At 45.9% G+C, this 27,717-nt stretch overlaps 6 protein-coding genes across 6 annotated transcripts; 3 read left to right on the top strand and 3 right to left on the bottom strand.

Annotated features, from left to right (window-relative positions):
* Positions 1-1,439: 1,439 nt before the first annotated feature.
* On the top strand, positions 1,440-4,622 carry BX661DRAFT_183329 (OPT oligopeptide transporter protein-domain-containing protein). The gene is given in 9 exon segments (XM_051536209.1): positions 1,440-1,722; positions 2,256-2,558; positions 2,799-2,882; positions 2,911-3,080; positions 3,149-3,375; positions 3,445-3,635; positions 3,653-4,032; positions 4,294-4,357; positions 4,394-4,622. The coding sequence occupies 9 exon segments, from the start codon at positions 1,656-1,658 to the stop codon at positions 4,405-4,407; spliced, it is 1,500 nt and encodes a 499-aa protein (XP_051391216.1). The 5' UTR covers positions 1,440-1,655; the 3' UTR covers positions 4,408-4,622.
* A 2,594-nt stretch (positions 4,623-7,216) lies between these two features.
* Positions 7,217-9,232, top strand: BX661DRAFT_183325 (uncharacterized protein; the record flags this gene model as incomplete). Its single annotated transcript, XM_051536208.1, has 5 exons — positions 7,217-7,311; positions 7,367-7,471; positions 7,504-8,311; positions 8,377-8,510; positions 8,534-9,232. Coding segments are annotated over 5 exons (1,713 nt in total), but the record flags the coding sequence as incomplete, so codon positions are not given.
* A 961-nt stretch (positions 9,233-10,193) lies between these two features.
* BX661DRAFT_183321 (ribosomal protein L23/L15e core domain-containing protein) lies at positions 10,194-11,817 on the top strand. Its single transcript, XM_051536207.1, has 3 exons — positions 10,194-10,359; positions 11,137-11,208; positions 11,415-11,817. Exons 1-3 carry the CDS (start codon positions 10,357-10,359, stop codon positions 11,742-11,744), a joined length of 405 nt encoding a protein of 134 aa, XP_051391214.1. The 5' UTR covers positions 10,194-10,356; the 3' UTR covers positions 11,745-11,817.
* Positions 11,793-12,982, bottom strand: BX661DRAFT_183320 (uncharacterized protein; the record flags this gene model as incomplete). Its single annotated transcript, XM_051536206.1, has 4 exons — positions 11,793-12,300; positions 12,339-12,557; positions 12,605-12,698; positions 12,954-12,982. The coding sequence occupies 4 exons, from the start codon at positions 12,980-12,982 to the stop codon at positions 12,046-12,048; spliced, it is 597 nt and encodes a 198-aa protein (XP_051391213.1). The 3' UTR covers positions 11,793-12,045.
* A 441-nt stretch (positions 12,983-13,423) lies between these two features.
* Positions 13,424-14,677, bottom strand: BX661DRAFT_213052 (uncharacterized protein). Its single transcript, XM_051538737.1, has one exon. The coding sequence runs from the start codon at positions 14,523-14,525 to the stop codon at positions 13,917-13,919; it is 609 nt and encodes a 202-aa protein (XP_051391212.1). The 5' UTR covers positions 14,526-14,677; the 3' UTR covers positions 13,424-13,916.
* A 3,012-nt stretch (positions 14,678-17,689) lies between these two features.
* On the bottom strand, positions 17,690-19,578 carry BX661DRAFT_183317 (Nsp1-like C-terminal region-domain-containing protein). Its single transcript, XM_051536205.1, is given in 8 exon segments — positions 17,690-17,984; positions 17,999-18,081; positions 18,094-18,255; positions 18,274-18,320; positions 18,339-19,009; positions 19,113-19,246; positions 19,275-19,279; positions 19,350-19,578. The coding sequence occupies 8 exon segments, from the start codon at positions 19,432-19,434 to the stop codon at positions 17,771-17,773; spliced, it is 1,401 nt and encodes a 466-aa protein (XP_051391211.1). The 5' UTR covers positions 19,435-19,578; the 3' UTR covers positions 17,690-17,770.
* Between the last annotated feature and the right edge of the window lie 8,139 nt (positions 19,579-27,717).

Here is a 27,717-nt window from a genome sequence, read left to right as displayed (position 1 = left end):
CGGCGACGGCGACAATACCAATGACAACAATGGCGACAGGGGAATGGCGCTGTTTCTCCGAACTCGGTCATATCAGTGGATTTGGAAGATACCGCTGTGCTCGGTAAGCGGAAGCTGGGACTTTCGCGCAAAACATCGTCTGCATCGCCTGGTCCAGCCTCTCCAGCTTGCTCCCCCCTGTGTCATCTGGGAAACTTCCCGGCGCCTCAGGTATCCGGCGCCTTGGGCTCAGCCGCAGTCGCAACACGGTGCAAAGAATATGCCGCCAAACCCTGCTGCTGCAAAGGCGCCCTCGTCGCTCACAGTATCATCGTCGCAGGCTGAGTCTGTTGACCTGACCAGCGACGATAATGCTGCTGATGAGATGCGTTTTTTGGCTGTGGATAATAAGCCGGCGAAACGGTCAAAATCGTTGACATTATCGCAGATACTCGCGTCGTCGTCGCAGAATAGGCCTCCGAAGCCACCGATGCCTTTGGGGAGTAAGCGTAAGAAGCGAGGCTCGGTCGCTATGACAGTGCCAGTAGCGCAGCAGCATTAGTGAAGGGGATGGAGGAAGAGGAGGAGGATGAGGAGGAGGAGGCTTGTGTGGAGACACAAATGGAGTGGATGGAGAAGGGTGCTAGGCTGGATAGTCTGAAGACGGAGCAGAGCAATATTGATTATGACTGTTTGTTGAGCGCCGATGAGCTTTACACTACGTCTGTTGATATGAGCATTCCTGAGTCTCCCTTGCAGATGTCGTCCTTACAGATGATACCTTCGATTCCGAACTGTAATTCGGGTCATTTGGCGTTCCAGTCTATTCTGGATACTGCTGTGCTGGTTGAGCGGGAGGTTGTTGGTCCGCTGTTTGGCAGCGACAGTATTGTGGATGGCGGTGGGCCAGTTGAATTGCTAGAACATGAAACTGGTCCCCTGCCCTTATTAGTGGCGCAAAATCAAACATTGGAAATTAAGGCGGATGGGCTGGGCTTGGAGGCCCAGGCTGGATGTAATAGTGGTGGTGGTCAAGAGACAAGAAGGGCAAGGGCAAGGGCAAGGGCAAGGATGTTGATTTCAGCAGTAATTTGATCATGTCGCCACAGCGGACTGTGCCTTGCCCCGTTGCTGCTGCTGGTGGTTATGATGGTTCTGTTAATGGAGAAGAACAGATACTGTATGAATCGCATTTTGGACCTTGGATCTTGGTCTTCCACCAATACGGGTTAGCGCTCAACGAAAACTCATGCGTCGCAAAACTCGGAACGAAAGCTGAGCTTTTTATTTCCTTTTTCTCTTTTTTTTGGTTTTTTAATTAAAGGTGCTGACAAATATAAATTGTCCCACGCCTCTTCCTTTTTTTTATAATGTTCAAAGCGCACTTTCTTTTTTTAAACTAAGAAAAAAATGAAAAGAAAAAACTAGTGGCTGCCCCACTACATCGATTCATTGTTCTTGAGCAAAGATTATAAAAAAATTCCCTTTTTCGATTTCTTTCCTTCTTTATTATTATTATTATTATTTTTCTTTCCTTGCCATTTTTTCTTCTATTATTTTTTCTTTTCTCCCCCCCTCCACCTCAGATCATCTCAACTTGCACTTTATTCTGCACGCAAAAACCAGTTAATATATACTCACGCGTGCATTTAATCAAGGAAGTGGCATTACGTTCAATGCTGTTCAGAAATACAATGGCACTCAGAAACGGCTACGTGCCGCTGAACAATGATCTGCTACAAGGTTGGTAAATAGAGTTTGATTATCTTATGTTACTATTCATACCCTCTGGTTTTTCTTTAAAAGAAGAGGTTTTCAGCTCTTTTTTGGGTTTTGTTTTGCACAGTACTTGGAGGAAAACCTATTTGAAGTTTTAAAGAAAAAGGGGGGTGCATGTTGTATTGTGTAGAGCAAAAGCAAAGGAGATATCTTGGATGCCAGACAGGGGGGAGAAAGAAAAGAGGGGTGTGGCAAGTTACAGAAGAGAAGAGATGGCAGTAAGGGATGCTGTTTATTGTGTGGCTTTTTTGCTTGCGCGCAGGAGGTATAATGAATAATAAACCTTCGTTGTTCAAATACAAATTTTGCAGGCGGCCCGCTTTTACCATCCTCTTGTCTAAAGCACAAATCATGCACCGCCACTATTACATACACCATCTAGCCTCTTTAGTATTGCCGCCACCGCCGACCAATGTCAAAAATACCGCCGCGCCCGCTAATCGCTCATAAAAGCAATCCCCCTTCACCATCACCGTCGTTTTCTTTCAAAAAGGTAGAAAATACGTCCGAAGCCACCGCTGAACGCCAGCGTGGATACCATAAGGTCGACACATCCCAGCCGCAATTCACCTGGCGGGCGATCATCGTCGGGCTTCTCTTCGGCACAATCCTCTGTTTCTCCAACCTATGGTTCGGGCTCCAAAGCGGCTGGATATCCATGATGAGCCTACAATCCTCCCTGGTCGGCTTCGCCGTCTTCAAAGCCCTGAACACGTGCTGGATATTCCCTTTGGCCCGGCGGAAAACGTCGTTCTTCAGTCCACAGCCGTCGCCACAGCCACTATGCCGCTGGCCGGCGGGTTCGTCGGTATACTGCCTGCGCTCAAAATGCTGGAACCCGGGAGGCCGGGGGTATGCGCACGGTGTTGAATTACGGAGAGCTGTGCGCGTGGGGGCTCGCATTGACGTTTTTTGGCGTGTTTTTCGCCATACCACTGCGCAAGCAGACTATTGTGAGGGAGAAGCTGAGGTTTCCGTCGGGCACAGCGACTGCGCAGATGATTAGCGTTTTGCATAAGATGCCTGACCCGACAATGGAGGCGGTGCTTTGGCGGTGTCGACGGCCGTTGCTGTTGGACCGCAAGACAATAGTGCTGCTGTGGACGCGCACCAGATTCGCCGCCGTAACGAACAATCCATGCAACTTCTGAGCCCGGACGGACCCCGAGATAGAGCCAGTGCAAGAGGATGCGGACGGCGACCGCAAATTTGTCGATGACGTCGAATGGGTGACAAAACTTCTCTCGTTGCTCGTCGCGTTTCTGCTCTCCGGCTGCTACGCGCTTCTGGCATACTTTTTCCCGGTTATTTCCGCGCTGCCTGTTTTGGCAGCCGACTGTCGCGCATGTGGGCGTGGAACCTCATGCCATCGCTCAGCTACGCCGGCCAGGGTATCATTATGGGCCTGCCGACGTGCATATGGATGCTGGTCGGGTCCATTGTCGGCTGGGGCGTGCTGTCGCCGATGGCGAAAAACGCTGGGTGGGCGCCTGGTCCGGTCACAGATTGGAAGGACGGTAGTCGCGGGTGGATCTTGTGGATATCCCTGGCGGTGATGATTGCTGAAAGCGTGGTCTCGCTGGGCTTGGTCAGCGCCAAGGAGATGCACAATTTGTTGTAATTTGCGCCGAATTGTGGACAAGAAGTTGGGGTTGCAGTTGAGCCGTCGGGGGATTCTGGTGGTAGCGATGCTGCGGCGGAGGATGAGACGCAGGACGGGCTGCCTGCTAGACAGGGTGCTGTAAAATCTGTGGATATCAGTGATGACGAGGATGTCGACCCGCGGTTCCTCATCCCTGGCTGGATTACGTGGGGCGGGCTTGCGGCGTCGACACTGCTGTGCATGGGCATTGTATACGCCTATTCGGCGTCCCTGTGTACGACACATTGATAGCTGTTTTGCTGGCTCTGCCGCTGGCTGTTCTCGGTGTCCGCGCGCTGGGCGAGACCGACCTTAACCCTGTATCGGGCATCGGAAAGGTGTCACAGGTGGTATTCGCGGGCATCATGCCTGGCAACCTTGTTGGCAACCTGGTCGCCGGTGGAATTGCCGAGGCCGGTGCTCAGCAGGCCGGCGATCTGATGCAGGATTTGAAAACAGGCCACTTGCTCAATGCCTCTCCCCGGGCGCAGTTTGCCGGCCAGATGATCGGCAGCGTATTCAGTGTATTTGTTACCGCTGGAGCCTACCTTTTGTACAACAAAGTGTATCCCATCCCAGGCCCGCAGTTTCCTGTGCCCACGGCGCAGGTATGGCTGGATATGGCTCGCCTGGTAAACGGCCACCCGCTGCCCCCTATGTCTGGCCATTCATAATTGCGTTCTCCGCTACGTTTGTCATCTTGCCCGTGGTTGCGCTACTTATTAAGCAGAGCGGCAAGGACGTGATCAGGGTTGGCTCATGGACTATACGCACTGTGACTCTGCAGCGCTGGTGGCCTAGCGGTATTGCCTTTGCCATTGGAATATACAACACGCCCAATTTCACCCTGATGAGGGCCATTGGCGCTATTGTCGCTGCGGTTGTGACTGAAGTCATTGTTGCGCGTCGGAAGAAAGAGCAATCTGCCTTTCGTGCTGCTGCGGGGTATGGTAGTGGGTTGAGTTTGCAGAAATTTGAAATGTTGCTTCGGAGGAAAATTGGAATGATGGCTATTATTTTGGCCAGTGGGTTTGTGCTTGGCGAGGGCACATTTTCGTTTTTCATTCTTTTGTCGCAGGCATTTTCGAACTAATTAATAAATATTTGTATGTGAGACTTTACATATTCACGAGCACAGTGCACAGTGCGCAGTGTGTAGTGTGCAGTTCAGTGCGGAACCCATTTCAATTAATAAAAAAGGGAATGATACTTGACAAAAAAAGGAAAATGTAGACATTTTTATTATTATAAAAAATTCTCTAAAATGAAAACACAGAAGTAATGCTGCAAACGCAGAGTATGGAATTCCTGATGCTTAGTAAGGCTACATATTACGTCATATTTTTTTTTTGTCGCGATGCACATTAAAGCAAATTAAATGGAAAAAATATAATGCTCAGCAAATTTATTTTATTAAAAAAATCAAACAGCTGAGCCCTTTCTTACAATTCCATTTGATAATTTTTATTTTCAGAATCAAATTTGGAAATAAGGAAAAGAAAAAAGCCCTCGAATGCATTCCGCATTTTTTATGTCTCCGTTCTAAGTTAGAGAGAGAGAAAGAGAGAAAAGCAATGACCACTTTAGACCGAAAAATTGCATATATATAAAGCGAGAATGTGCTGGTCTCAAAAAAATGGAAAATTATTTTCATCCATTAGCACTTTGTTGTACTATAGTATTACTTGCTTCAAATTAACACTTAACCGCTCACTCGCTTACTCGCTGTCACCGTACTCGCTGCATACTCAAAAAACAGACTTTTTTTGAGCTTATCGCCTTTGCAGCACGTCAACCAAAATTAATAAACCCAAGGTTAGTCCAAGGTATTTTACAATAATAAAATTGTACACGACCCCAAGGAATATGCTGGACCACGAAATGTTCGGCTATCAGAAGTGAATTAAAAAGAGCAGTTAAAAGATCATTATTTAAAACTTGGACTTTCGCTAATCCTAGTACTGACAATAGTACAGATACTTCCATTGACATTACTAAGCCTGTTGAAGAAAATAAATTTAATAGATACTACTATTAAACAATTGATAAGTGGTAACACAATTAATATGTTTAAAACATGATGATTGCGCAATTGAAATTAAAAATTAATAATGACCTAATAAAAAGTAGACAGCTCGTATGAATAACTAAAATAGCTTTACTGTTACTGCGCGCAAATACTTTTATACGTTTAGATATTTTATTTTTTGTATTTTTTATTTTTTGTGGCCATTGTTAATATTGGTTAAACTTGCATATTTATTTGACAATTTTTGTTGAACCATGTAAATAAAGTATACTTACAAACCAACTGATCCAATTATTATTTGCTTGTTACTAAGCTACAATATAAAAAATTACAATCCGGGCGTCCGAAATTGGAGCAGGCTTGTTTGGAATGTGGACTAAAGAGAATAAAAAATAAAAAAATAAAAATTGGATTTTTCATTATAAACTGTGAATAAAAAATGAGGCCGCGCATTTAGAGCGGAATGTCTGATGCTTGGCAGGCATCACATAAAGGTGCCTTGCTTTTTTAACGTTATTTTTATTGTACATAAAAAATGCAAACGGCACCTCCCATTTTATTATAGAAAGTAGCAACCCCCTTTATATTTGTTTTGTATAATAGGTTTTTAGTTCTCTTTTATTTAAAGACCGCATAGCTACTGGTCGCTTTTTTGTGAGCAAACTCTAAGAAAAGCAGCAATATACGTATTTATTTGCCGCTATTATAAAGGAGCAACGGCTGTTTTGGACACTACATCAAGTGTAATATATAAAGCGCATAGAATGTGCTGGACAAAAAACATGTTATTTTTTATCTTTATTAACGCACATTTTTGTCATACTTTTTAATAGTTTCACTTGCCTTATTTTGCAATTGACACCTCTACAATCTCTGCTTATTAAATATGCGCCCAAACTTGGGGAAAGTGAGGCTGAGGCTGAGGCCGCGTTCACGGTCACGTCACGGTCAAGCATGATGGCGCAAAAAAGACAATTCCTATAAAAAATATAGACTGTACTTTAGCTTCAATTAAGGATATGTTGAAGAACCAGAAAACAGTATTCCTATTGAAAAATGGAATATTGTAGATTATTCTGATAAAAAAAATAAGCAAAATAGATATACAACAATTGAGACTATAGTGAATAAAATAAAAGCATACCAGCTAACAATTATAATACCATTTGTTTTTCCTACTATTGATTCAAAAGGTTTGACTAAATCTTGTCAAGAGGCTCTAGTACTGCTAGCTTAAACGCATAGCATCCGACCTGTTTAACAATTTCTAAAATTAGTAGCGTGCAAAAGTATTATGTATTATTTTATTAGCTTTTTCTTATTTTCAAATAATGAATGCATCATTATGAACGCCTTTGTTACCATTGTATTGTGTAATGTTTCTCTCTGCTGCCAGTCGATGTTTTGTTTTATTCTGGTAGGCATTTCCGCCAATAAGGGCAATCAGGTGAGCACAGGGCGAGCCCGCATTCCATATTCTAAAATTAAACGGTGGTTTTTTGTCTAGCCCACTTTTATGATATCATGGGTCGACCAAAACAAGTGTAATCGACCCTCACCCAGACCTTAAAGGTGTCTTGCATTGAACGTAAATAATTATCTTTGTGTGTGCGTCCACAACTCTGCATGTACTTCTTTTCCCCACTATATTTTATTTATATATTTTCAGTTCTTTATACATATTTAACTTACAAGCCCTTTATGCCAAACTGCAGTTCTACTCATGCTTAAAACAAGTCGAGCAATGACCCCGGCCGTTTGCAGGCAATGCTTCTGCGAGGTCGAGCCACAGCAAAATACCCGCGGCTATTACCTTCCAAACCAAACAAATTAGCACCAACTCAACCAACAAGTTCTCAGACATACCAGGGGTATCCGAAGTGTCAAGAAAGGGTGCTACTCCCCCTTCCTGCGCAGGCTGGCATGCTGGATTGTAGGCACCGGTGGTTTGCTAGCGTGGGTTATATTTTTGGGGGAAACGAGATAGAGGCGTTTGACAATCAGGAGCCGCCACAGGAGCTGCGGCTCCTTGAGGGCCAAACGTACAAGGGCCACCCATCATCGACACTCCAAGCACTGAAGGCAAACGGCGCGAGCGCCTGGTAGTTCTCGGATCTGGATGGGGCGCCGTGTCAATCCTCAAGACGTTGAGGCCTGACACTTATGACGTGACTGTGGTTTCTCCTGATAATTATTTCATCTTTACGCCGCTACTTCCCAGCGTGACTGTGGGCACAGTCGAGTTCAGGTCGGTGCTCGAGGCCATTCGGCGAGTCATCAAGCGAATCCAAGGCTCTTATATCCAAGCGGCGGCTGTGGACATTGACTTTGAGAAAAAATACGTTTTGGTTGAGAGAGCCGGCGAAGCCTGCGCGTGGCTGCCATACGACCGCCTGGTCGTTGGCGTTGGCGCACAAAGCAGCTCGTACGGCGTCAAGGGGCTTGAGTTCTGCCACCGGCTCAAGACCATCAACGACGCACGTGGCATGCGACAGCACATTATGGGTAACTTTGAGAAGGCTGTGCTGCCGACGACGCCTGTTGAAGAGAAGCAGCGATTGCTGACGTTTGTTATCTGTGGTGGCGGACCCACTGGGTGTGAGTTTGCGGCCGAGCTGCACGACTTTTTGTCAGAGGACCTGAAGCACTACTTTCCGCGCAGTATCCAGGAGATGGTGCGCGTTATCATTGTGCAGTCGCAGGACCACATCCTCAACATGATGGACTCTGTGATTAGCGAGTTTGCCGAGAACGAGTTTTCACGGCACAACATCACCGTGCTCACTAATTCGCGCGTGAAGCATGTCACGGAGAACAGCCTGGTGTACACGACCAAGCGTGCGGACGGCACACTGGAGGACCACGAGATTATGCAAGGATTTGTGTTGTGGTCGACAGGCAACGGCCTGACGCCATTCACACAGCTTCTGTGCGATAGGCTGCGCAGTGGCAGAACAATAAACACGCAATTACGGTCGACGACCATCTGCGTGTCAAGGGAGTTCCTGACGGCTCCGCGTATGCGCTGGGCGATTGTGCCACGGTCGAGTTTCCGCACCTGCTGTCGCACATTAACGAACTGTTTAACTCGGCCACCACTCTAGTCGCACAGAAATTACTCGCAAGGAATTCCGCACATTTATCAAGGATGCGGCAGTCAAGTTCCCCAGTGCTACCGGGCACCTTCAGTCGCTGGACCGCAACTTTGGGCTCTTTGACACCGATGGCAATGGCAGCATTTCTCTCAGCGAGTTCAAAGGGATGCTCGAGTTTGTCGACAGCAAGCTGACAGCGTTGCCGGCCCTGGCGCAGGTGGCCAGCCAGGAGGGCGTCTACTTGGCCCATGCGCTGGACATGCTGGCATATAGGTACAGGCGTGGCGAGTTGCCCATTGTTAGCACTACCTCTGTCCCCACACCTGAGGAGCGAAGCGCAGCAGAATATGCAGTTGTGCCGCCGTTCTTGTACCATCACAGAGGGACTTTGGCCTACTTGGGGCGCGCGGCTGCAGCAGACTTTGGCGAGGGACGTGCGTACCGCAGCAGCAATTTGGTCGCAAAGTACCTGTGGCGCAGTGTGTACTGGAGCCAGCAAGTTTCGCTTCGCACGCGCATCCTTTTGATGATGGACTGGTTCAAGGAGCTGGTTTTTGGTAGAGATCTGTCAAAATTTTGAGCGGACATTACTTTTTTATATAAAACCAAGCTTTTTAATAACTGGCGCAAGGTATAATACAAAGCCGCATTCAATGAGGTGAAAGTAAATATTTAAAAAGCTCAGTAAATGGCTGATATTCTTTGTCGAAAAAATAAACAACCCTTAAGTCATATTCTAAAATAGAAGACGTTTATTTTGCAAATAGTTTGAGTATTAAAACAATCCGCACTCTTGCAGTCTCGCATATTTGCATACTTGCAACCCTCCAACACTGTATAAAAAGGACGTGGCGAATGCTTCATTCATTATTTGCCTTATTTTCCTTCTGCATTTTTGTTGCTCATTCATTTACTGTTTTAACCCTTAATTTTACTTGAACAATATTAACAACTATACATACATCTTTTGATATTCATTCAACATGCCCGCTCCCGCTCGCACTTCCACTAAAAAGCTTTGGAAAAAGTTAGAGTAACATTTGTTATTCCAGGTGACAATATATTTTTGTAGATGCCCCTGATACAACTAAAATTTTGGAATTAGTCCATATAGTTAGTGAAAACATAAGTCAACACATAGACCGATAAGGTGTTGGTGGAAATCATATTAGTGGCACTACTACATTGAAAGATATGAAACTCGAAGCACCAAATGTAGATATTTGCGTAACGTTCAAATGTATACAACCCTCCCCTAAAAAGTAAACGCTTTTTGTAGTATATTTTATCCGTTTTTTAGCTTAACGAAATATATTAACAAATTATTGAGTTTAACAAAGAAAAGGCAAATATTTTATGTCAGCATGCCTACAAAAATAATAATATTTGCTCATGAAGTATTAATATATATCTCATTCAAGAGACACGCCAAAATAATAATTTTGCACTAATTTACTTTGCAACTAAACTATGTCTAGTTATAATACTTTATTTGGGGTTGTACGGCGGCGGAAGCGGAAGCGATGGATTTTCGTTGACCACTAAAAGCAATATCTTTTCGGCATGTAACCTTTCAGTCGATGGCGCTAATTTTTGTGATCACGACAGCAAATTATTCGTGATTTGATCTGCCAATTGATAATCCTCAACGCGATTGGCGATTTTTCCACACTAATAGAAATTCAAATAGTGTCTGAAAATGTGAATGCATCTGTTGTGCCCACCCCCACCCACACCACCCGACGCGAATAAGCACCAAGAGATGGCAGCATCAACCTTGAATCCATCTTTTCCGTTTTGGCACTCCTAATTGAATTTCCACACGAGACAAAATGGTACGAATCCAACGCAGTCAGTTATTTCAAATATTGCATCCAACGCGGGTGGAATAGCAATGAGCTGGGCAATGGATCCAGCGGCCAGAGTGATTTTGGACGCATCCATATGTGGCATGCCGTATGTTGGATGCGTCACGTCAGTTTTTATATGGCGATGGATACACGATAGCGACGAAACAGGGGGCACGCCTATTTTGAAATTTTATTTTAAAAAGCTGGTGGATTTGGAATTCGGAATCTCTGCAGAGATTTTGAATTTGATCAATCGAGGGCGATTTGCTGCGATTGCACTGTTTTATTATGCCCATGAGGGTAACGGCGGCATTAGAGAGATATTGGGTGTTGTGCTTACAACTAAGAGCTGGCATTGTTGTTGTCTATAAACAACAACGAGCTGGTTTTTATTGCTGCCAGCACGAACGACTGCAATTTATATTGTGACTGCGAGCTTGGCGGCAGCAGATTCATTATCATGCTCCATTATTAACGGTGACAACAACACAAGCAGCAACTACGACCGATGGAGCGCACGCGCATACTGCAGATTAGCCCAACTATTCTTAATTTCTAAACTGCGTTTGAATGCCACAAACGCTCGCTTTTTGCCACTTACCGAGCGCACTTGCTGAGACGCGCAAACACTCTCTAGCACCCGTTTGGCATATTTTAAAACAGCCGCGCTATTTTTGTTCGAATGGCGGCACATGTCTAAAAACTGCGCCAATTCATGGATACTAAACACCATGTTGCTTTTTTGCATAACATAACCTTTAGGCTGACGCTTCCACCGTTACCATCAGGACCCGCAAGTTCATGACCAACCGCCTGCTTCAGCGCAAGCAGATGGTAAGTATCACTGCACATCTGTTTTTTATCAGATCTAGACCCGCTGGTTGGTACCACCGGCCAGCCGGTTTGCGCATCTATGCATGATGTGTTCCACAACTGCGCACTGGTCGTGTCTGCAACTTTTAAACTAGCACTGCTTACTAACCACGCGTCATTCTATCATTTGATCTTGCGATTACTTTGTCATTTCCATTACGCAATAGGTGGTCGATGTCATCCACCCCGGCCTTGCCAACCTGAGCAAGGACGACGTCCGCGAGAAGCTTTCCAAGCTTTACAAGGCTGACAAGGAGGCTATCTTCCCCTTCGGCTTCCGCACCCAGTTCGGTGGAGGTCGGTCCACTGGCTTTGTCCTCATTTACGATTCGTTCGAGGCTGCCCAGAAGTTTGAGCCCAAGTTCCGTCTTGTCCGTCAGGGCCACGGCACCCACGGCACCAAGTCCCGCAAGCAGCGCAAGGAGCGCAAGAACCGCCTGAAGAAGCTGCGCGGCACCGCTAAGGCCGGTAAGGACAAGAAGAAGAAGAAGGAGTAAGCGTAGCTCTTGTAGTATTTTCTTACTTTATATTACAAAACATTGTCAGGCCACTTGTCGGCACTTTTTCTTTGTTTGGCTCGAGTTGAAATTGAAGGTACATTTGGATGGTTTGCCCTGTGTGCATATTGGAAAGCAAGCGCGTGTGCAAGGTTACATGCGACAGCCTTACATATTGGGGACGGTGATGGTTATGTTGCAGAAAGACATTATAAAATGCGCAGCCGATGCTATTCCATTTTCTCATTTTAATTTATTTTTGAAACTGAACGCGACGAATTCAATGTTTGGAGAGCCGAATTCAGAGGGAGGCTACAAAAGCACATTCCGCTTCATTTGTAGCCTTGGCGCTGCCGACGGCCTTTGTCTTCTGCTCACGGCGGAATTTCAGGATTCGTATGCCGATCTCGCTCCGCACCTCGCGCTGCAGCCCGGGGCGGTAGCCACAGATAAACAACACCTCGAGAAAGACAAAGAATGGCGCCATGACCAGGGCCTGCAAGAGATTATTGAGCAAAGCCGGAGCGCGCTTTTCAAAAACGCCATGACCAACGAACTGTGCGACCCAGCTGAAAACAAACAGGCCACGGTTACGCCGATTCCATTGGGCGTTGTCAGGACGAACTGCTGCGCGGTTACCAGAAACGCGTAGATGATTGGCACAGTCAATAGACCAGCGAATGGATCGAGGATTACGTAGAAGGAGATGAACCCGAGCATTGCCAGAGTGGTGAAATTCAGTAGTGGGTTGGGGCCAGGGATCTGAGATAGTGCGGAAGCGATAGAGGCCGAGTAGCTGAACAGCTCGTGGGGCTCAGGTATGTGCCGATTCCCAGGAAGGTCCAGAGAATTAGTGGGACGAACACCATGTGGATCGAGACATTGAGTTTGTTTGAATGGTACTCGCCGTACTTGGCCAGCTCGGACTTTAAGTCAAAACACCCATTTTTATTACTTTTTACCGTTGCAGAGTTGTCTAGTTTTTGCTGATATTGATATTGAGATCGTATGAAATATAATATTTTTAATTATCAAAAGATGCGGAGAAGAAAGAAAGAAAAATCAAAGTTGCTAGCTGAATTGCAATGTGTCAATCCAAGTGCACAGGCGCACAGAAACAACTCAGCATGGGGGTTTTGGCTGCAAGATTCAACACATTATCAAACTTGATTTTTTGTATTGTTTTTGTTGCAATAAAAAACCGATCACATGTCCGGTGTTTGTCGTTTGCCGCCCATTGTCTAACGTGTGCCAAACGCTCACACATACATACATATATTTATGCAATACACACGTGCACAATAACAAAGACACGAATTTCTTCAACCAAAAGTATTTTAAATATTTGCGCAATTATGTGATTCAGAATATTAAAAATCTAGTGCTAATATATCCATTACATGGCTGTGGCGCAGAGCATTGCAGCCACGGATGCCAAGACTGCAGAGCCAAAGGCATTCAGCTTCAGTGAAATAGCCCCGCTGGACTTGGATGAGCTCTTGTTGTCATCGTCGTTGATAATCTTAGATTTTGAGATATCGTAGATAAGGTCCTGAGTTTCGTTCTGCTCAACGCCCGAGTAGTCAGAATCGAAGGGTTGGGAGCTGGAAGTCAATCGATGAACATTTGCTGACAGGGTTCTTGCGCTGAGCGTATATGTCAGAGCAGTCGGCGGCGGTAATAACATTGACAGCCTCGTTCTTGGCCAGGTTGCGGAACCAGATGGGCTTGTAGCCGTCCTTGACGAACTTGGGATGAGCAACACCAATGAGGTCCTGGAGCAGGGCATCAGCAAAGGCAACGGGGGCCTCAAACCAGCCCAGACCGCCAGCGGTGCTCTGGATACGGTCGGGACGGAAAACGCGACTGGTAGTGACCCACGAGTAATCGACCTTTGAGGGGTCGGAAATACCGTAGTTCTTGAGCAGTTCCGTGTAGGGGTAAGACTCGAAGGACTCGTCGATGACAATGTCGACCTCCTCCAGGGCGTCCAGGAAGGCCTTGGCGGTGGAGAAAATAGTGGACTTTGCGCCAGTGGTGTTCAGCATGCGGGCGCCGGCATCACGCACAATGTCGTACTTGTAGTCGGCAAAGGATACCTGCCAGTAGGCTTTGTTGTCGTTGTATTCGCTGGGGGCAGCATAGTTGGTCCAGGCGACAACGGGACGGATGTCATTGTACTCTTTGTTGGCCTTGGTCGAGAGCAGTCGTAGTTGGAGTCGATTGACTCGAACAGAGTGTTGGCACGTTCCTCAGCATTAAAGAACGCGGCAAAAAACTTGACCCACTCGGAGCGACCCAGGACGCTGGCTCGAGGTACTCTACGGAGTAAGCGGTGTTGGTAATATTGCTGTCACTACCGCCGGGCATGCTGAACACCACAGTGTTGGTGTCCTCCTGCTGGTCGACAGCAGTGGAGTTCGACTCGTTGAACGGCTCAATGACGGTGTCCAGGAGCTTCTGCAGGCATGCAGACACCATGCTGGGCGCGGTGCCCAGGTTCTTAATATCGTCCTGGACGCCGAGGGCCTCGAGGAAGATGGCTGCGGTGGTGGCCCAGGCGGAAGCACTGGTGACGGGGATGGGGATGTATGCCGAGGCATCCTTGACCGATGGCTTGTCGGAACCGCACTGGTACAGGACATACGTGTCCTTGGTCGACAGGTTGTTGACAACCTTGTACGTGTTGTGGTAGTCGATGGAGAACAAGGTGGCGTACTTGACTTGGACTTTATCGGGTAGAGGTCGGTATTGCTGTTGTTGTTCGAAGAGGTCAGGCATTTGGTGCTCTGCAGGCCCTTTGTCGACGGGGTGGTGTCAGCTGCAGAAGCATGAGGCGGTGCCATCAGGGCCACGGTGGCGGCAAGAGAGAGTGTAAATGCGAACTTCATTGTACCTTGAATATTTAATTATTTAAAATAATAGTTAAAACGGTGAATAAAAAATAAAGACAAAAAACTAGGAAACAAGGAGAGAAATAGTGAGGATGTTTGCCTGATAGTAAAGTTTTAGTAGTCAGATAAAAATTTCAATTATTTTGTGCGAGGACGGACCAATTTATTTTTTGGTGTGCGAGTTTCATTCTTTAAGGCGGTATTTGAATCCGAAAAAGGAAAACGAACTGTTCACAAGAAAACCCCGGTCTATTTGATAGGCCGGGCGACAAGATAGGAAATGGCCAGTTCATTATCTCTATCTCTCTCGTCCAAAAACGGCCTATTCGGGTTGTCGAGATATTGCTTTGGCAGACAAAATTTTTATTTAAAATTTGTCTGTCAGTATTGATGTGTCTAAATTGACTGCATATATTCTGCACAATGTAGAACGTGCGCGTACAATTGCATGGTCATACGCATTAAATACTGTTGCTGTTATTTTTTCACACGTTCTTTGCATGTGTGCATATTTTTTTGCGCAAAAATGTGCCTGGAATTCCACAAATAAGCGTAAAATTTTCACTTGTAATGTTGAAAAGATGAAAGGACGCAGCGTGTTCCGCGCCGTATTTTAATTTTTTATTTCTGCAATGCATCCCGCACACGCACCGTGATTGGGAACATCACACTGTGCATTGTTTATTGCTACCATTTGGGACTAGGTGAGTAGATTGTCGTTTCCCCCACTTTCATTCCGCAATTCCATTCCACTTTTTTTGCTCACAAAACGGTGTGTGAGCGAGTGATTTTGTTGGGACAAGTGTGCAAAACAAAACAGATAAAGGGATCACCACGCAATATTTTTTTGGCTGGGGATGGGATACAAAAGTGGGTGGGATTTGCTCACAAAACCAAATATGCATAATCCCGAAAACACGTTTATTGGTGTGAATGGTAACAGACCAAGATGTGGTCACAAAACAGTCTGAAAATGAAACTATGTTTTAAATTTGTAGCTTTGGAATAACAAAAAATAATATGCCAAGAAAGCATTGTCTATTATAAATAATATCGATTGATAACCAAGAAAGTGGGTTCAGATGAGCAAATAAGCCTAAAGTGCTATGCTGCGCTCCTCAGGGCCCACCATTGACTGCACAATGAAATACAATACTTTAAAAGCTTCAAAATTGTAAATAAGAAATCGTTGTTGCTTGACAAACTAACAAGCAAGGGAATAAATGCGACTAGATCGAAAATCAAGCAAATCAACATTGGTGTGTCGTCAGGCAGATTGACAAACTGTAATATCAAGTAGGACAATGTCACGTGACACTCGTAATTTTTACCAATTGTGGCTGCATTTTATTATTTACGGGTTCCAATTGATAAGGCGAGCTTCTTTAGCTCCTTTTTAATAAACAAATTTATTTATTTATACATAGTTTAATATTATTTACAGCAACTCTACCCATCACCTGCCTGTTGACCGCTGCCCCCTGGAGCCAGCGCCAGTGCGAATGTTTGGTGCAGCCAGGGCCCGACTTGGCCGACTTTTGCGAATTGACCGTTTCGCGAAGTTTTGAATTCGAATTTTCTTTTTCCATACTTTTCAAATGGGCGCGGGTAAGAAGGAAGGGCGATAAATCGGTTTATTCACTATGCATGGGCGACAAAACGTTAATTGATCTATATGCTATGCCCTCCTGGGCCTTTTGGGACATCCACAGGTGGCAGAGTCTGGTCATACTTCCCAGAGTGGCCGGCACATTACTGTGTGGCCTTTACGTCTCTTGATGGCGCCACACCGAGGCGACGTCTGCCTGTAAACCTGTCCAGATGTGATCATCAGCTTTACCTCCTCTCCATCTACATCAATACCTGTAGGTCACTCACAAACAATACTGCCATGGTTAGTCAGGTTCTGCTGCAGATGGGAGAGGAGGATGGGACTGAAGAGTAGGTCTGGATAAGTCTACAGACTGATATAGCCGCAGTATGCATTGCCAGGAGGTGCTGAGGCCTTGAAATAATGGACCAGCCACCTTAAGCAATGCATGCCAATCACATCACCTGCCCTGGGCCCAAAAGACCTGGGAGGGGGTGTCGGGGTTTGACCAGCATTATAGGCGCCTATGGCAGTCTTAATACGTCATCAAACATTCCTTCCTATTCATCCGTGAATACAAAAAAATTTGGAAGATAAATTCGAGTTTGAAATTTGAAATTTCGGAAAATGGGGACTTGGCCAACAGACAGGTGGTGGGTGCAGTCACCAACCTGGGTGCCAGTCTGTCCATAATCACCCGTGTGGTTACAGCTATACTTGGTTTGAAGATTGACACCCAATGTCACTTATACATCCACGTCTGGTTCGAGACCAGATGGTGCACTGCCTTGGGATCACATGGGCCACATGACGACAATGGAGATGGTGTGTCTGAGGCAGGTCTGACATGCTGTGATACCAGATTTGGGCTGGATCGCGTTACAACACTATTGCATGCAATCTCATTATTTTAATATTATATGCACACTGCGATTTTATTATGTAAGCATATTTAGCTTTTTCATAATATCAAATTTTAATGTATTTAGTATTCATAGCATAATTTTCTTTAGAAAAACGATAGTTAATATCTTCAACCATAATGGGCTATTGTCTCTAGTTTCTAAGCGTGTTCCGGGTTGCTATGCAGTCAGGATGCAAGGAAATATGTCTATTTCAGGATACTTGAATTTTTTAGATATTTGTAGTCTTATTATTTTCTATAGCGTTAACAAAGGATAGATTTAACAGTAACCTGTTTAAAATCCCACAACATTCACAGTATTATACGTTTTTTAACTGCATCAAGTCATTGTGTTACATCAATTTTTTTACATTATGCAAACAATGTACCATTTAAAATCTACATATTACAGTGGAATGCTACACATTGGTAGATACAAAATGCATAATATGGATGTTATAACACCATGAATATCTTGTGAGGGTGCTTTTGGTGATAAGAGTAGTCATTGTGTTTTATATTATAATTATAGTAGTTGAAGTGAAGATGTACTTGTCCTCTCAAAAAGATATTTATCATTTAATTTAAAAATAATGATATTCAGGTAGTTAATAAAAGAGAATAAAAGTCCATGACCTTAGAATCCACGGCGCGCGGTCGGGGTATTAGAAAATGGCGACGCTGGCGCAGGGCCTGTGCGACCGCCCAAAAAGCTAGAGCCCAACCCCCTGCGCACATTGCTCATAGGCGTGCCAAACGACGAATTAATAGGAGGAGCCTGCTCACTAACAAAGGCGCCGGGAATAGTCAACACCTCATCCCTAAAGCCAGCATCCTCGGCAGCACCAGCACTGGACCCGTAGACCCAGAGGAAATCGACGTCTGCGCCGAATTGACCTCCTGGTAAACCTTCTGAGCCGTCTTGACCCGTTCCTGCAGGGCCTCCGTCTGCGAATCAACCCACTCGAGCGAGGTCAAATGCGCATTAAGTATCTGCACGATCTGCGCAAACGGATCGCCACGCTGTCCCTCAGCCTCCGTATTAGCGTTCGAAATTCCATTGACATCCTCCACAAGGGTAGTCAAGCGACGGGCAATCTCGTCCAGCTGCATATTGAGGCGCTCAGCCGAAGAGTAAACATGATCGCGCTCCTCGTCAGCACTCATCATGCCCTTGGTACCCGAAGCTGCCGGCTTGGTCTTACTGACAATATCCTGCACACGGCCCTCGTAGCTGTTGAGCAGATCCTCTAATGCCTTTTGCTGGCTCTCCATGTGCTCCAGGCTTTGGTCCAGTGCCGCTTGCTCGGACTCGACAGACATTGTGGCCTCGTAAAGCTCTGTAATCCGCTTGCCCTGCTGAACAAGTGCACGGTCCCAGTAGCTTACAGTGTTGGCCTGAGTGTGGAATTTACGCGTCTGCTCGGTGAGCTCCTGTGTCCACATCCGCGCAATCTCCTCAACGGTCTTGTTTTGCAGAGCTGTGTTAACCAGATGTGTCGAGTTCTCAATCTTGGTGGGATCGATTGCCGCGGCGCTGTCTGCCTTTTCCTTGTCGTCCACAGCCTGGCTGCCGCTGGCAACTGAGGTGCTCGGGAGTTTGGATCCGCCCAGGCCCGTGCAGGCAGTGGGGTTTGATGCTGCAGTGGTGGTCGCGGGCGCCGCGGCATCCGGTTTAGCTGCAGCCGTGGTATTGCCAAACATGAATCCAGCGGAAGACGCAGCCGGGGCGGCAGAGGCAGTGACAGACGCGGATGCCGGTGCAGCTGTCGAAGCCAATGGCTTGGCGCCAAACAAACTACCGCCACCAGTACCAAGCGACGGCAATGTCGTGGATGCAGCTCCAAACAAAGACGTAGTCGAAGAAACCGCGGGGCTGCTGTAGAGGTAGAGGTAGAGGTGGATGCAGCAGCTGAAAAGCCGCCAAAAAGGCTACTACTACCACCACCACAGCGGAAGCAGCAGCGCCAAAACCAAACGAGGCCTTCACGGGCTCTGCCTTGCTAGCTGCAGTTGCGGCCATTGTGTTCGACGAGCCAAAAAGATTGCCTGAGGCCGTGGTGGCGGGTGCGCCAAAAAGTGGCGCGCTGGCGGGCTTGGGGCTGCCGCCAAGCTTGGCGCCAAACAGATTGCTGCTGCACCACCGCTGGGAGCAGGAGTGGGCGTGCCGAATGTGCCAAAGCCGCTGAAGCTGCTGGCGGGTTTATCGCCCGAACCAAAAGTAGCACCAAAGCCGCCAAAGCCGCCGCCGCCGCCACCGCTGCCTCCTCCCTGCGCACCGCTGGTGTTGCCAAAGCTCATTTGTTTAGATTTAAAAAATTGAGACAAGAATGAAAATATGAAATGTGACGCGATCTTTATTGTTTATTTTATTTTCAACTGCCGATTCAACAACTCTTTCAATATAAATGGTGTGGGAAGTAAAAAAAACAAATTGAATTGAATTCGAGGCAGACGAAAGAGAGAAAGAGAAAAACAGTGTGAAAAGTAAAGGAGGGGTACGTTTTCTAAAAGGGTATGAGTAGTGCCAGAAATGCTGGATCCGCGGCTCACACCTAAAAAAAACAGTCTAAAATCTCGAGCGAACAAAATCACTTAATCTGATTTGACGTTCCTGATTGGCTCAAAGGCGTAGCTCAGCATCCAGACAAGGTAGCTCAAGCATAGGATGGATCCCTTGAAGTAGTTGGCCTTGCCCTCGATAAGCATGTAGGTGAGCAAGAAGACGCAGAAGAGAATGGCAATGACATCCCACAGCGGGAACATCAGCGCAAACACGTAGGCGCTGGGCTCAGTAGGAAGATGGCCTTCGGCTGAGCCCGAAGTAATAGTAGCAGCGGCGGTGAACCAGCGAACAGCCAGCTCGCGCACACCGTCCAGAGCGGAGGAGGGCCCAGAGACCAGTGGCCGAACAAAATCGGGAACGCCATAGAACGCGCTGAAAAACACCAGAATGGGAATCTGCAGGAGCGCAACCTGAACCGTGTACGCATTGGAGATCTCAATGGAGAGAGCAATATTGTTCTGCACGGCGAATGCAATGGCATTCATAAACTCGGTCACGTTGGGAACGAGAGAGAATAGAGTCAGACCGATGATTTTCTCGCCAATGCCCAGCTCCTGAATGACCACATCGACAGTCTCGACGAGAACCTCGGCAATGAGAGAGAAGGCTACGGTGCACGCGCACAGGATGAAGGCTGATTTAGATTTGCTCCAGTTGGGCGCGTCGTGGCCACCGTGGCCGCTGTGACCCTCACCCGCAGCAACGCCATCGGCGACACCCTCCAGGAGCGCTAGGTCAGGCAGCTGGTCGTCGGGGTCAGCGGCCAGCACGCGCGGAAGCTGGGATAGGCGAGGCACATTGGGCATAGACGACGGCGCGTTTGCCGGATCGTATGCAGAGGGCATGCGGCTGATACGCGATGGCTGCTGATGTTGGCGCACCGATCCCTCGGCCGCAGCCTCCAAGTCACCCGTAAGCGGTAGCTGCTCGTCGCGCACCCGCACATTGCGCTGCGCAGCCCGGTTGATGCCGTCGGGCCCAATGGCGCGGCGGAAGAGCTCCAGAACATGGCGCACAATGGGTTGGATGTGTGGTTGCTCGAGTAGATGTGCTTGACGTGCGTCTTGAGCGAAAACCACAGCGCGATCAGGTAGGCCAAGGCAAAATTGCCGTGCAGCAGTACATAAAGGGCCGGACAGTCTCGAGGTAGAAAGGATCGTCGAGGAAGTTGACGTGGGTCTGCCGACACCGCTGCACCGCTCCCACGCTGTCAACCTCGTTGCGGCACTCAAACTCGGGCACGGCAAACGTGTGGTAGAACAAGGTCGGCGCAAAGGCACCGATGATAGACATGATGACCAGGGTGGCTGTGACTTCGGCGCTCTTGGCATTGAACCGCTGCATCTTGTGCTTAATGCCGCCGGCAATCATACTAGTGCCAGGCATCAGAAGCAGACCGGCAAGCAGTGAGCCCACAAGGGCGCCCTCAACCAGGCGCGCCTTACCTTGTGTCAGCGCAATAGAGTACAGGATGACCTCGACGATCGAGCCAAAGGTGGCGTTGATGACAGCGCCCATACCCAAGGACGACTGTGCGCTGATGGAGCTGACGGCCTGGCCGATAAAGTAGGCCAGTGGCATGGTTGACACCAGGCACAGCGGGAAGAGCACGCCGGGCTGCACAAGCGCATGCTGGTGGTGGGTCAGGGGCGCGATGATAAACGCGGCAACAAGCACAAAGACAGCCACCGACAGCATGTTGTAGATTAGGATGTTGACGCCGTCCACCGTGTACTTGTAGTAGTACCATCCAACGGCGTCGTTGGTGCACAGAAGCACTGTCGGCGCGGGCTGCTCCACAACGGCTTGCGGGTCGAGCTGCTCCGACGCATCACCAGCCGCCTCGCGTGATTCGACAGGTTGTGGCACCTTAACAGTGGGCAGGTCGCCCGAGCGGAAGTGGAGTGACAGCGGGTCACGCCAGAGGTAGCGCGTCAGTGTGTATGTCAGTTTGCCCATTGGAATCGAAAACACAGCAAACCACGAAAGCGCAGACACCAGAATCAGAATCGGATTAAGCACAGTGACAAGCAGTGCATAAAACACTACACGCCCAACCATTGTCTGCTTACGGAAGCGCGCGTGACGCACCGCTGCGCAAGACCAATCAGAAGCGTCATCCTGGGAGCCAAGCAGCGGCGCGTCTTCGTCATCATCCTCGTCGTCTGCGTCGCCAGCCTCCAGGGCCGAAGCACCTTCCGTATCCAAGGCGCAGCGCTCGCGCTCGTGCGCGTCATCCTTGATGCGCTCGACGTAACGGCCAAACGGCCACAGAAGGTACCATCCGAGCCCGGCAGCGACCCTGGCATACTGGCGACCGCCGCAGGGAACGATAAACAGAATGGCTGCAATCACCATGCACACAGCAAGCAGCTCCCAGCCAGCCAGCAGCATCCACGCAATGTTGCCTGGCTTCAGGAAAAGCTTGGCTGACCGCAGCGGCGTAGCGTGCAGGGCCAGAAACGCAGCGCGCGTCACCGAGCGCGACTTCTTGTACAGCGCCGGCTTCCAAATCGGCAGTCCAAAGGGATGCCGCGTGTTCAGCGCCTCCTGACGCGTGCGCACATTATCGTCCCCCTCTAGCACCCCCTCCGACTCGGTCGAACCGCTGGTCGACCCGTTAGTCGATGCCCTCCCGATCTCGGACTCGGACTCAGCCGAATCGTCAAACTCGCCCTCCATGGCCACTTGACGACGACGCCCTGTGCTGCGCCGCGACACAGGCAAGTTCTGCATGGACATGCGCCGGCTCGCCGACCGCTTAACTGGTTCACCCGCTGCGTACGACCTGCGGTAGTGCCGGTGTCGGTGGCCGCGGTCCCCCTCGGGGTGGTCTACAGAATGCTTACTGGCTGTCGAGCACGATATCGACCCGGACTCGCTGGAGTTTCCTCCTACCGAATCCGCGTCATGTGTACTCGCGTTGTGGTCGTCATGATGCCGGCGGCTATAGTGCTGGCGGTGCTGGGGTGTGGATGTCGATGCTTCTGCCTGCTGCTGCTGCAGTCTGCTGGCCTCTTGTTGAAGGAGCTGCTGGAGCCGAAACTCACTCTCATCCATGTCTCCAGGCGACAACGGAAGGTTGCTGTTGTCAGCGTCCATTTATATGCCTGTGTATATAAAAATAAGAAGAGGGATTCGAATTTTGCAAAAATGAATATGAAAACTTGTAGTTTAGTGGAAAAAATATTAATGCAAAGCTAATAAATATGTAAAAAAGAATTAAATAACAAATATTTTGTTAGTGAAAAAAGAAAAAGAAGCAATCTCCTCTTTGAAAAACAACACACGGACAGTATCCACGAGTGGCGATGTTGTCCTTTTTAAGAAATACGGGCACATCATTAAACAAAAAAAACATCACATTGGCGGTGGTATATTTTTTGACAAAGCAAATTAATGCATCCAAAGTTAGGTAAACAAAAGCAAATTTAAAAAATGGTTCACTCAATACTGCACTATTTACCTGCTTGCCACTCGTTTCCCTCCCCTCCTCCCCACATGCACTATCCGCCGCACTTTATTTACATTGGGGATGAGCTGGATCCAGGCGATGATGGTTGTGACGCAATCCACTATTACTGCGACCAGATCACCAAGCAGCTAAACATCCACGATATTTCACAATCCATTATAAAATTTGGTGTGAACAGGCGCTGAGCTGCAAAAAAAAGTAAATGTCGGAGCGCACACTCAGGCAAAAAAATCAATATTGTAGTTTTTATTGGGGTAAATCTATTGAGATTGTGCAGATTGCTATGGTAAAGTGTGTGTAAAGTTTTAAAAAAATGAATTGCTAAATACACTCATCAGATCAGATCACTTTTAGAAGAAAGCAAAGCCACACAATAGTGTTGGAACAATCCAATTTGTGAGCCTCCAATATCATGCAAAAAATCGGACGACTAACTGAAAAAAATAAAGTTACGTTGGCTGTATTATTCCCACGCATCGAATGTTTTGAAAAACATTAAGGCGGCTTACTCGATAATGCCGATGAGCCACAACTGACAATTGTCGTTGCCATTGCCACCGCCACATCCTGCTCACAACTCTTTCTATCCTCCTACTTCCTCAAAAGTATTCAATAAACACAATGTGCGTGCCTCCAGATAGATAAAGCGCAACTAATAAATTACAGTATTGAAAAATGAAAACCAAAGTGAAATATATATTTTTTAACTTATGTCTTCTGATACAGTCCATTTTGCTGCTTTGCCAGCTTTGACAAAAATACTATGTAAAAATGTAACATTTTTACAGATAAATTAGCAGTATACCTGTAAAATTATAATCACGCGCGTAGTAGATTTTCGGCATTACGTATACCCGAAATATAAAAAATAGTAGGCTGGTCATGTTACCAATTAAGGCGTATAAAAGAATAGAATTTTCCGAGCATGACGCACGAGTATGTAATTATAAGTTGTCATAAAAATATATCCGCTTCGCTGGTAGCAAAAAATTAAAATAAAACTAAAATAAGTTGGCCACAGCTTTTTTTCATTCTCACACTCACCCTTAACATTTTTTTCACACGTCAAATTATTAAAAATGTGACCATGCATGTGCAGACCATATGATGTAAACAAAACATTATGACATGAATATAATATTACTGTGATGTATTCTACATAAAATTATGTGGGCATTAATAAAATAAAGTAACATGGTGGTCAAATAGGTATTTTTTGCAACAATTGTATAAGAAAACAATATAGGCATGCTTTCAAAAATGGCATCTAACAAATTAAAAAAGACAATGCAAATTTTTTGCTCGCAACTGCTTATACAAGAAAAAGGGCACATTGCACAATGTAATATTCATGTGGCAACGCATGCAAAAAGATGTCACTAAAAGAATGACTGAATGTTATATTACATTTGTTTTATTTGGACTTTTTTGCACATAAATTGCCTGTTTAATTTCAAAAAAAATTTATTTTTATTTTTACAATAAAAATCCGCAATTGTGCAAAACAAGATAAAAATCAGCAATATCTGCACTCGCGTTGATATCTGCATTTTATTACTTCCAACCAAAAAATGTGATACAGTCTATAACATTTTCTTTCATAAACTGTCCTTTTATTGGTCCTGTAAATGTTATAAATTTTTTCGTCTACGATGGCTTGGCAATTTACGTTCGTGCATATAGGCAGCATAAAGAAATAAGATGACAATACACCTGTTTGCAAGAAATTAATATTTTGTCTGTCCAATATACGCCGGTCGACATGAGCTCGCATATCAGTCAGAACGCTGTTTTCTCACCCTTTTTTCTTGGGTCCAATAAAGTATAATTAGAAAGAGCAAATATATATAACGTGTGCCTCACATTGGTTTATCTGTAATCTGAATTATGACGCATTGCATTTCAGAAATACTCGTTTATTTAAAATAAATGGCATTGTATTATATCTTCCAAATGAACTGCAAGTGTTGCATTTGTTTGTTTTTTACTTGTCTTAATAATATTATTGTTCTAGCATGTTATAAACACAATTATTAAAAACAGTATATTTCAGATAGTGCAATTACAATCAAGGCTTATAAACACATTTACAACACAGTGGATGTAGAAATAAAATGCAAAAAAATAGGGATGAGCGAAATGTGAGAGAAACGCCACTACACTATCCCCTCTTTGCTACCCTCTCTTGCAACCCCTTTCCTGCACTTGTTTTTAAAAAACAACAAATTTATCTTCCCGGGTGGGTTGCGTAGGTTGAAAAGACAAAACAAGTTCATCTTCATATTACTCTACCAATGAACGGCGGTGTTTAAAAGAGGAAAAAAGGATCAATTCAAATAAAAAAAACTAGTTTTTCTATTTTCTGCATTACCTTTTTTGGAAAGAAATTGTGCCAGTGTAAGTGGATTAATAATGGATAAGCCTTTTTGGATTGTTTTTTTGCGAATGAATCGGTCGATTCGGGCTGAATGAGGTAAAGTAAATTTGATATCCACTTTGTGCGGAAAATAAATCCTTCGAATTTCGGCTCCGTCGGCACAATAGTATCTGTTTGTACAAAAACTATCTTTTCTGCTTTGCTTTAATGCCAAAATTGCTGTAGACATGACGGTTTAAGCGCCATCTTGCTATTCTTTGCCCAGAAAAATATGTCCATCATAATATTGAAGTGGTTCCACACTATAACGATACAGTGAAATTTGTTGTTTTTGCTGTAGTATATTTCATCCCTTCTATCTTTTTATTTTAAACATGCCATACAACGCTCATTCTGCTTTGTCCTTTTTAGCTTGGCATTTATATTTTTATTTGCACTTGTGATTTGCATTGTTTATTTTTACATTTTTACATTTACCCCCCCTCCTCTCACCCCTTGCCACTGACTTCCCCATCCCACCCCCCCTCCTCCCTGTTTTTGCTGCCTTGCATGAAGCATTTATTTGTTACGTTTGTGATATAAATTTTTGTTAATTATATGCCCCCGTCTCTTCATCTCAATATACATAATAAAAACTAGAAACAGCGATTCTAGCTCCACGCCTTTTCCTGTATCCCTTTATCACCATTTCATTCATTTTGATTTCAGAGGAACAAGTCAAATACTATATAAATTGTAACCCCCATTCCGCCATCCCTCCCCACGCCTTGTTTCTTTGCAATTTCCATTACTCTAATATTTTCCATTTCCAGAAAAAATATAATTATTTCGTATTTATTCCCGACAAGACCTTTTCTTTTTTGTTGGCTTACTATTCTGTTGCACTTCTAGTTATAAGCAACAATACACTCCACACATTTATCTTGGACCACTGTTTGCTAGTCCTCTGCACTTTCACCAACAACTTCAATCATTCAAAGACTCAATTTTTGTTTACTTTTGTTTACTTTCAAACCACTGCCACCGCGACTACATCCTCCTTTTTGATTGCACTCAGTATAGGCTCATCTTTATTTTATTTAAATATTCTGCTTCATTTAAAACGAATATCCCTTTGTCATATCCGTTATTGTCACCCACATACTAAGCAGATATTGCTCTCTTCGACTTGCGATTGCGCTTTTTCAAAAAATCGACAATCTCAATTTAATTTTGCGCATACGGGGCAATCTTTTGTCTCAATTTGTTTTATTATCACGCCAGTCTGTTTTTCGCTTGCGCTTTTATAATTTTTTTAGGCAGATACCTCCCTTTTTTGACAGTCATTTCGGTCATTTTATTTTTTCATTGACGATAGCTGATAGCCTTTTCTATTATTTTATTATAAGTACTTTATCTTTCTTGCTTGACTAATTGTGCTCGCATTGTCACACACTTTTCACACTTCTCACACTTTTTTTACGTCTATTATTTTACCCTTTTACGGCAGTTTCTATTTCTAAATACATTTTCTTTTCCTCCACTTCTATTTTTCTATTTTTGTACCCACTCTGCCCCTCGCATTCGCATTTAAACTCAGACACTTTACAACAAAAAATTTTACTCACACAATGGGCACCCACACTCAAATCTCTCGAGTCACTTTGCCTTTGCACTCTCCGAGAAGGGTCAATAGCGACGACACTAGATGTGACCAAAACAACAGGGCACACACAGCCGGTTCTAGAATGAACACTCGTTTACTTTACAAATAGTGAACGTTGTGATTCGCCCATGTATTACCATGCCGGATGTGCAGAAAAAGAAACGGACAAGCAGATTATTACAACCTTCGACAACAGCACTTCTGACTACGAGAATGCGGATATGCTCCCAAACGAGGCCGACATCAACACGATGGATGTGGCTGAGCTGCGCAAGCAATGTTGACCCTTGTCCGCTTGCGCAAAACGGCATCTCCCAAGTCTGCAGCGGCCATCCCAGACTCACTCCCGGCTTCCACATTCACTCTCCAACCCTTCCTATGCGCCATCATCTATTGCCTCCGCTTCGCCACCTCCTGCTAGTGCATCGGTTCTTGAAATTCCAAAACCTGCTGCCAGCCGCAATGACGCGGCATCTGATGCTAAGGATAATTTGCAGCCCCGCAAAAGACACCGCTGCGAC

The sequence above is a fragment of the Kickxella alabastrina genome (genome assembly GCF_025024165.1).
Source record: "Kickxella alabastrina strain RSA 675 chromosome Unknown BX661scaffold_13, whole genome shotgun sequence".
Classification (NCBI taxonomy): domain Eukaryota; kingdom Fungi; phylum Kickxellomycota; class Kickxellomycetes; order Kickxellales; family Kickxellaceae; genus Kickxella; species Kickxella alabastrina.
The sequence above is the reverse complement of the archived record's forward strand: the minus strand, read 5'-3'. Positions and strand labels throughout refer to the sequence as shown.

Excerpts from the sequence above, each read along its gene's own strand:
- BX661DRAFT_183317 (XM_051536205.1), bottom strand. The coding sequence starts at position 19,434 with ATGAGCTTTGGCAACACCAGCGGTGCGCAGGGAGGAGGCAGCGGTGGC. Across the intron at positions 19,010-19,112 it reads GCAGAGCCCGTGAAGGCCTC|CCCCGCGGTTTCTTCGACTA; the intron begins GTTTGGTTTTGG and ends CCTCTACAGCAG.
- BX661DRAFT_213052 (XM_051538737.1), bottom strand. The coding sequence starts at position 14,525 with ATGCCTGACCTCTTCGAACAACAACAGCAATACCGACCTCTACCCGAT.
- BX661DRAFT_183321 (XM_051536207.1), top strand. Across the intron at positions 11,209-11,414 it reads TGCTTCAGCGCAAGCAGATG|GTGGTCGATGTCATCCACCC; the intron begins GTAAGTATCACT and ends ATTACGCAATAG.
- BX661DRAFT_183329 (XM_051536209.1), top strand. The coding sequence starts at position 1,656 with ATGCTGTTCAGAAATACAATGGCACTCAGAAACGGCTACGTGCCGCTG. Across the intron at positions 3,081-3,148 it reads CGGTTATTTCCGCGCTGCCT|GGTATCATTATGGGCCTGCC; the intron begins GTTTTGGCAGCC and ends TACGCCGGCCAG. Across the intron at positions 3,376-3,444 it reads AAGGAGATGCACAATTTGTT|CGATGCTGCGGCGGAGGATG; the intron begins GTAATTTGCGCC and ends TTCTGGTGGTAG.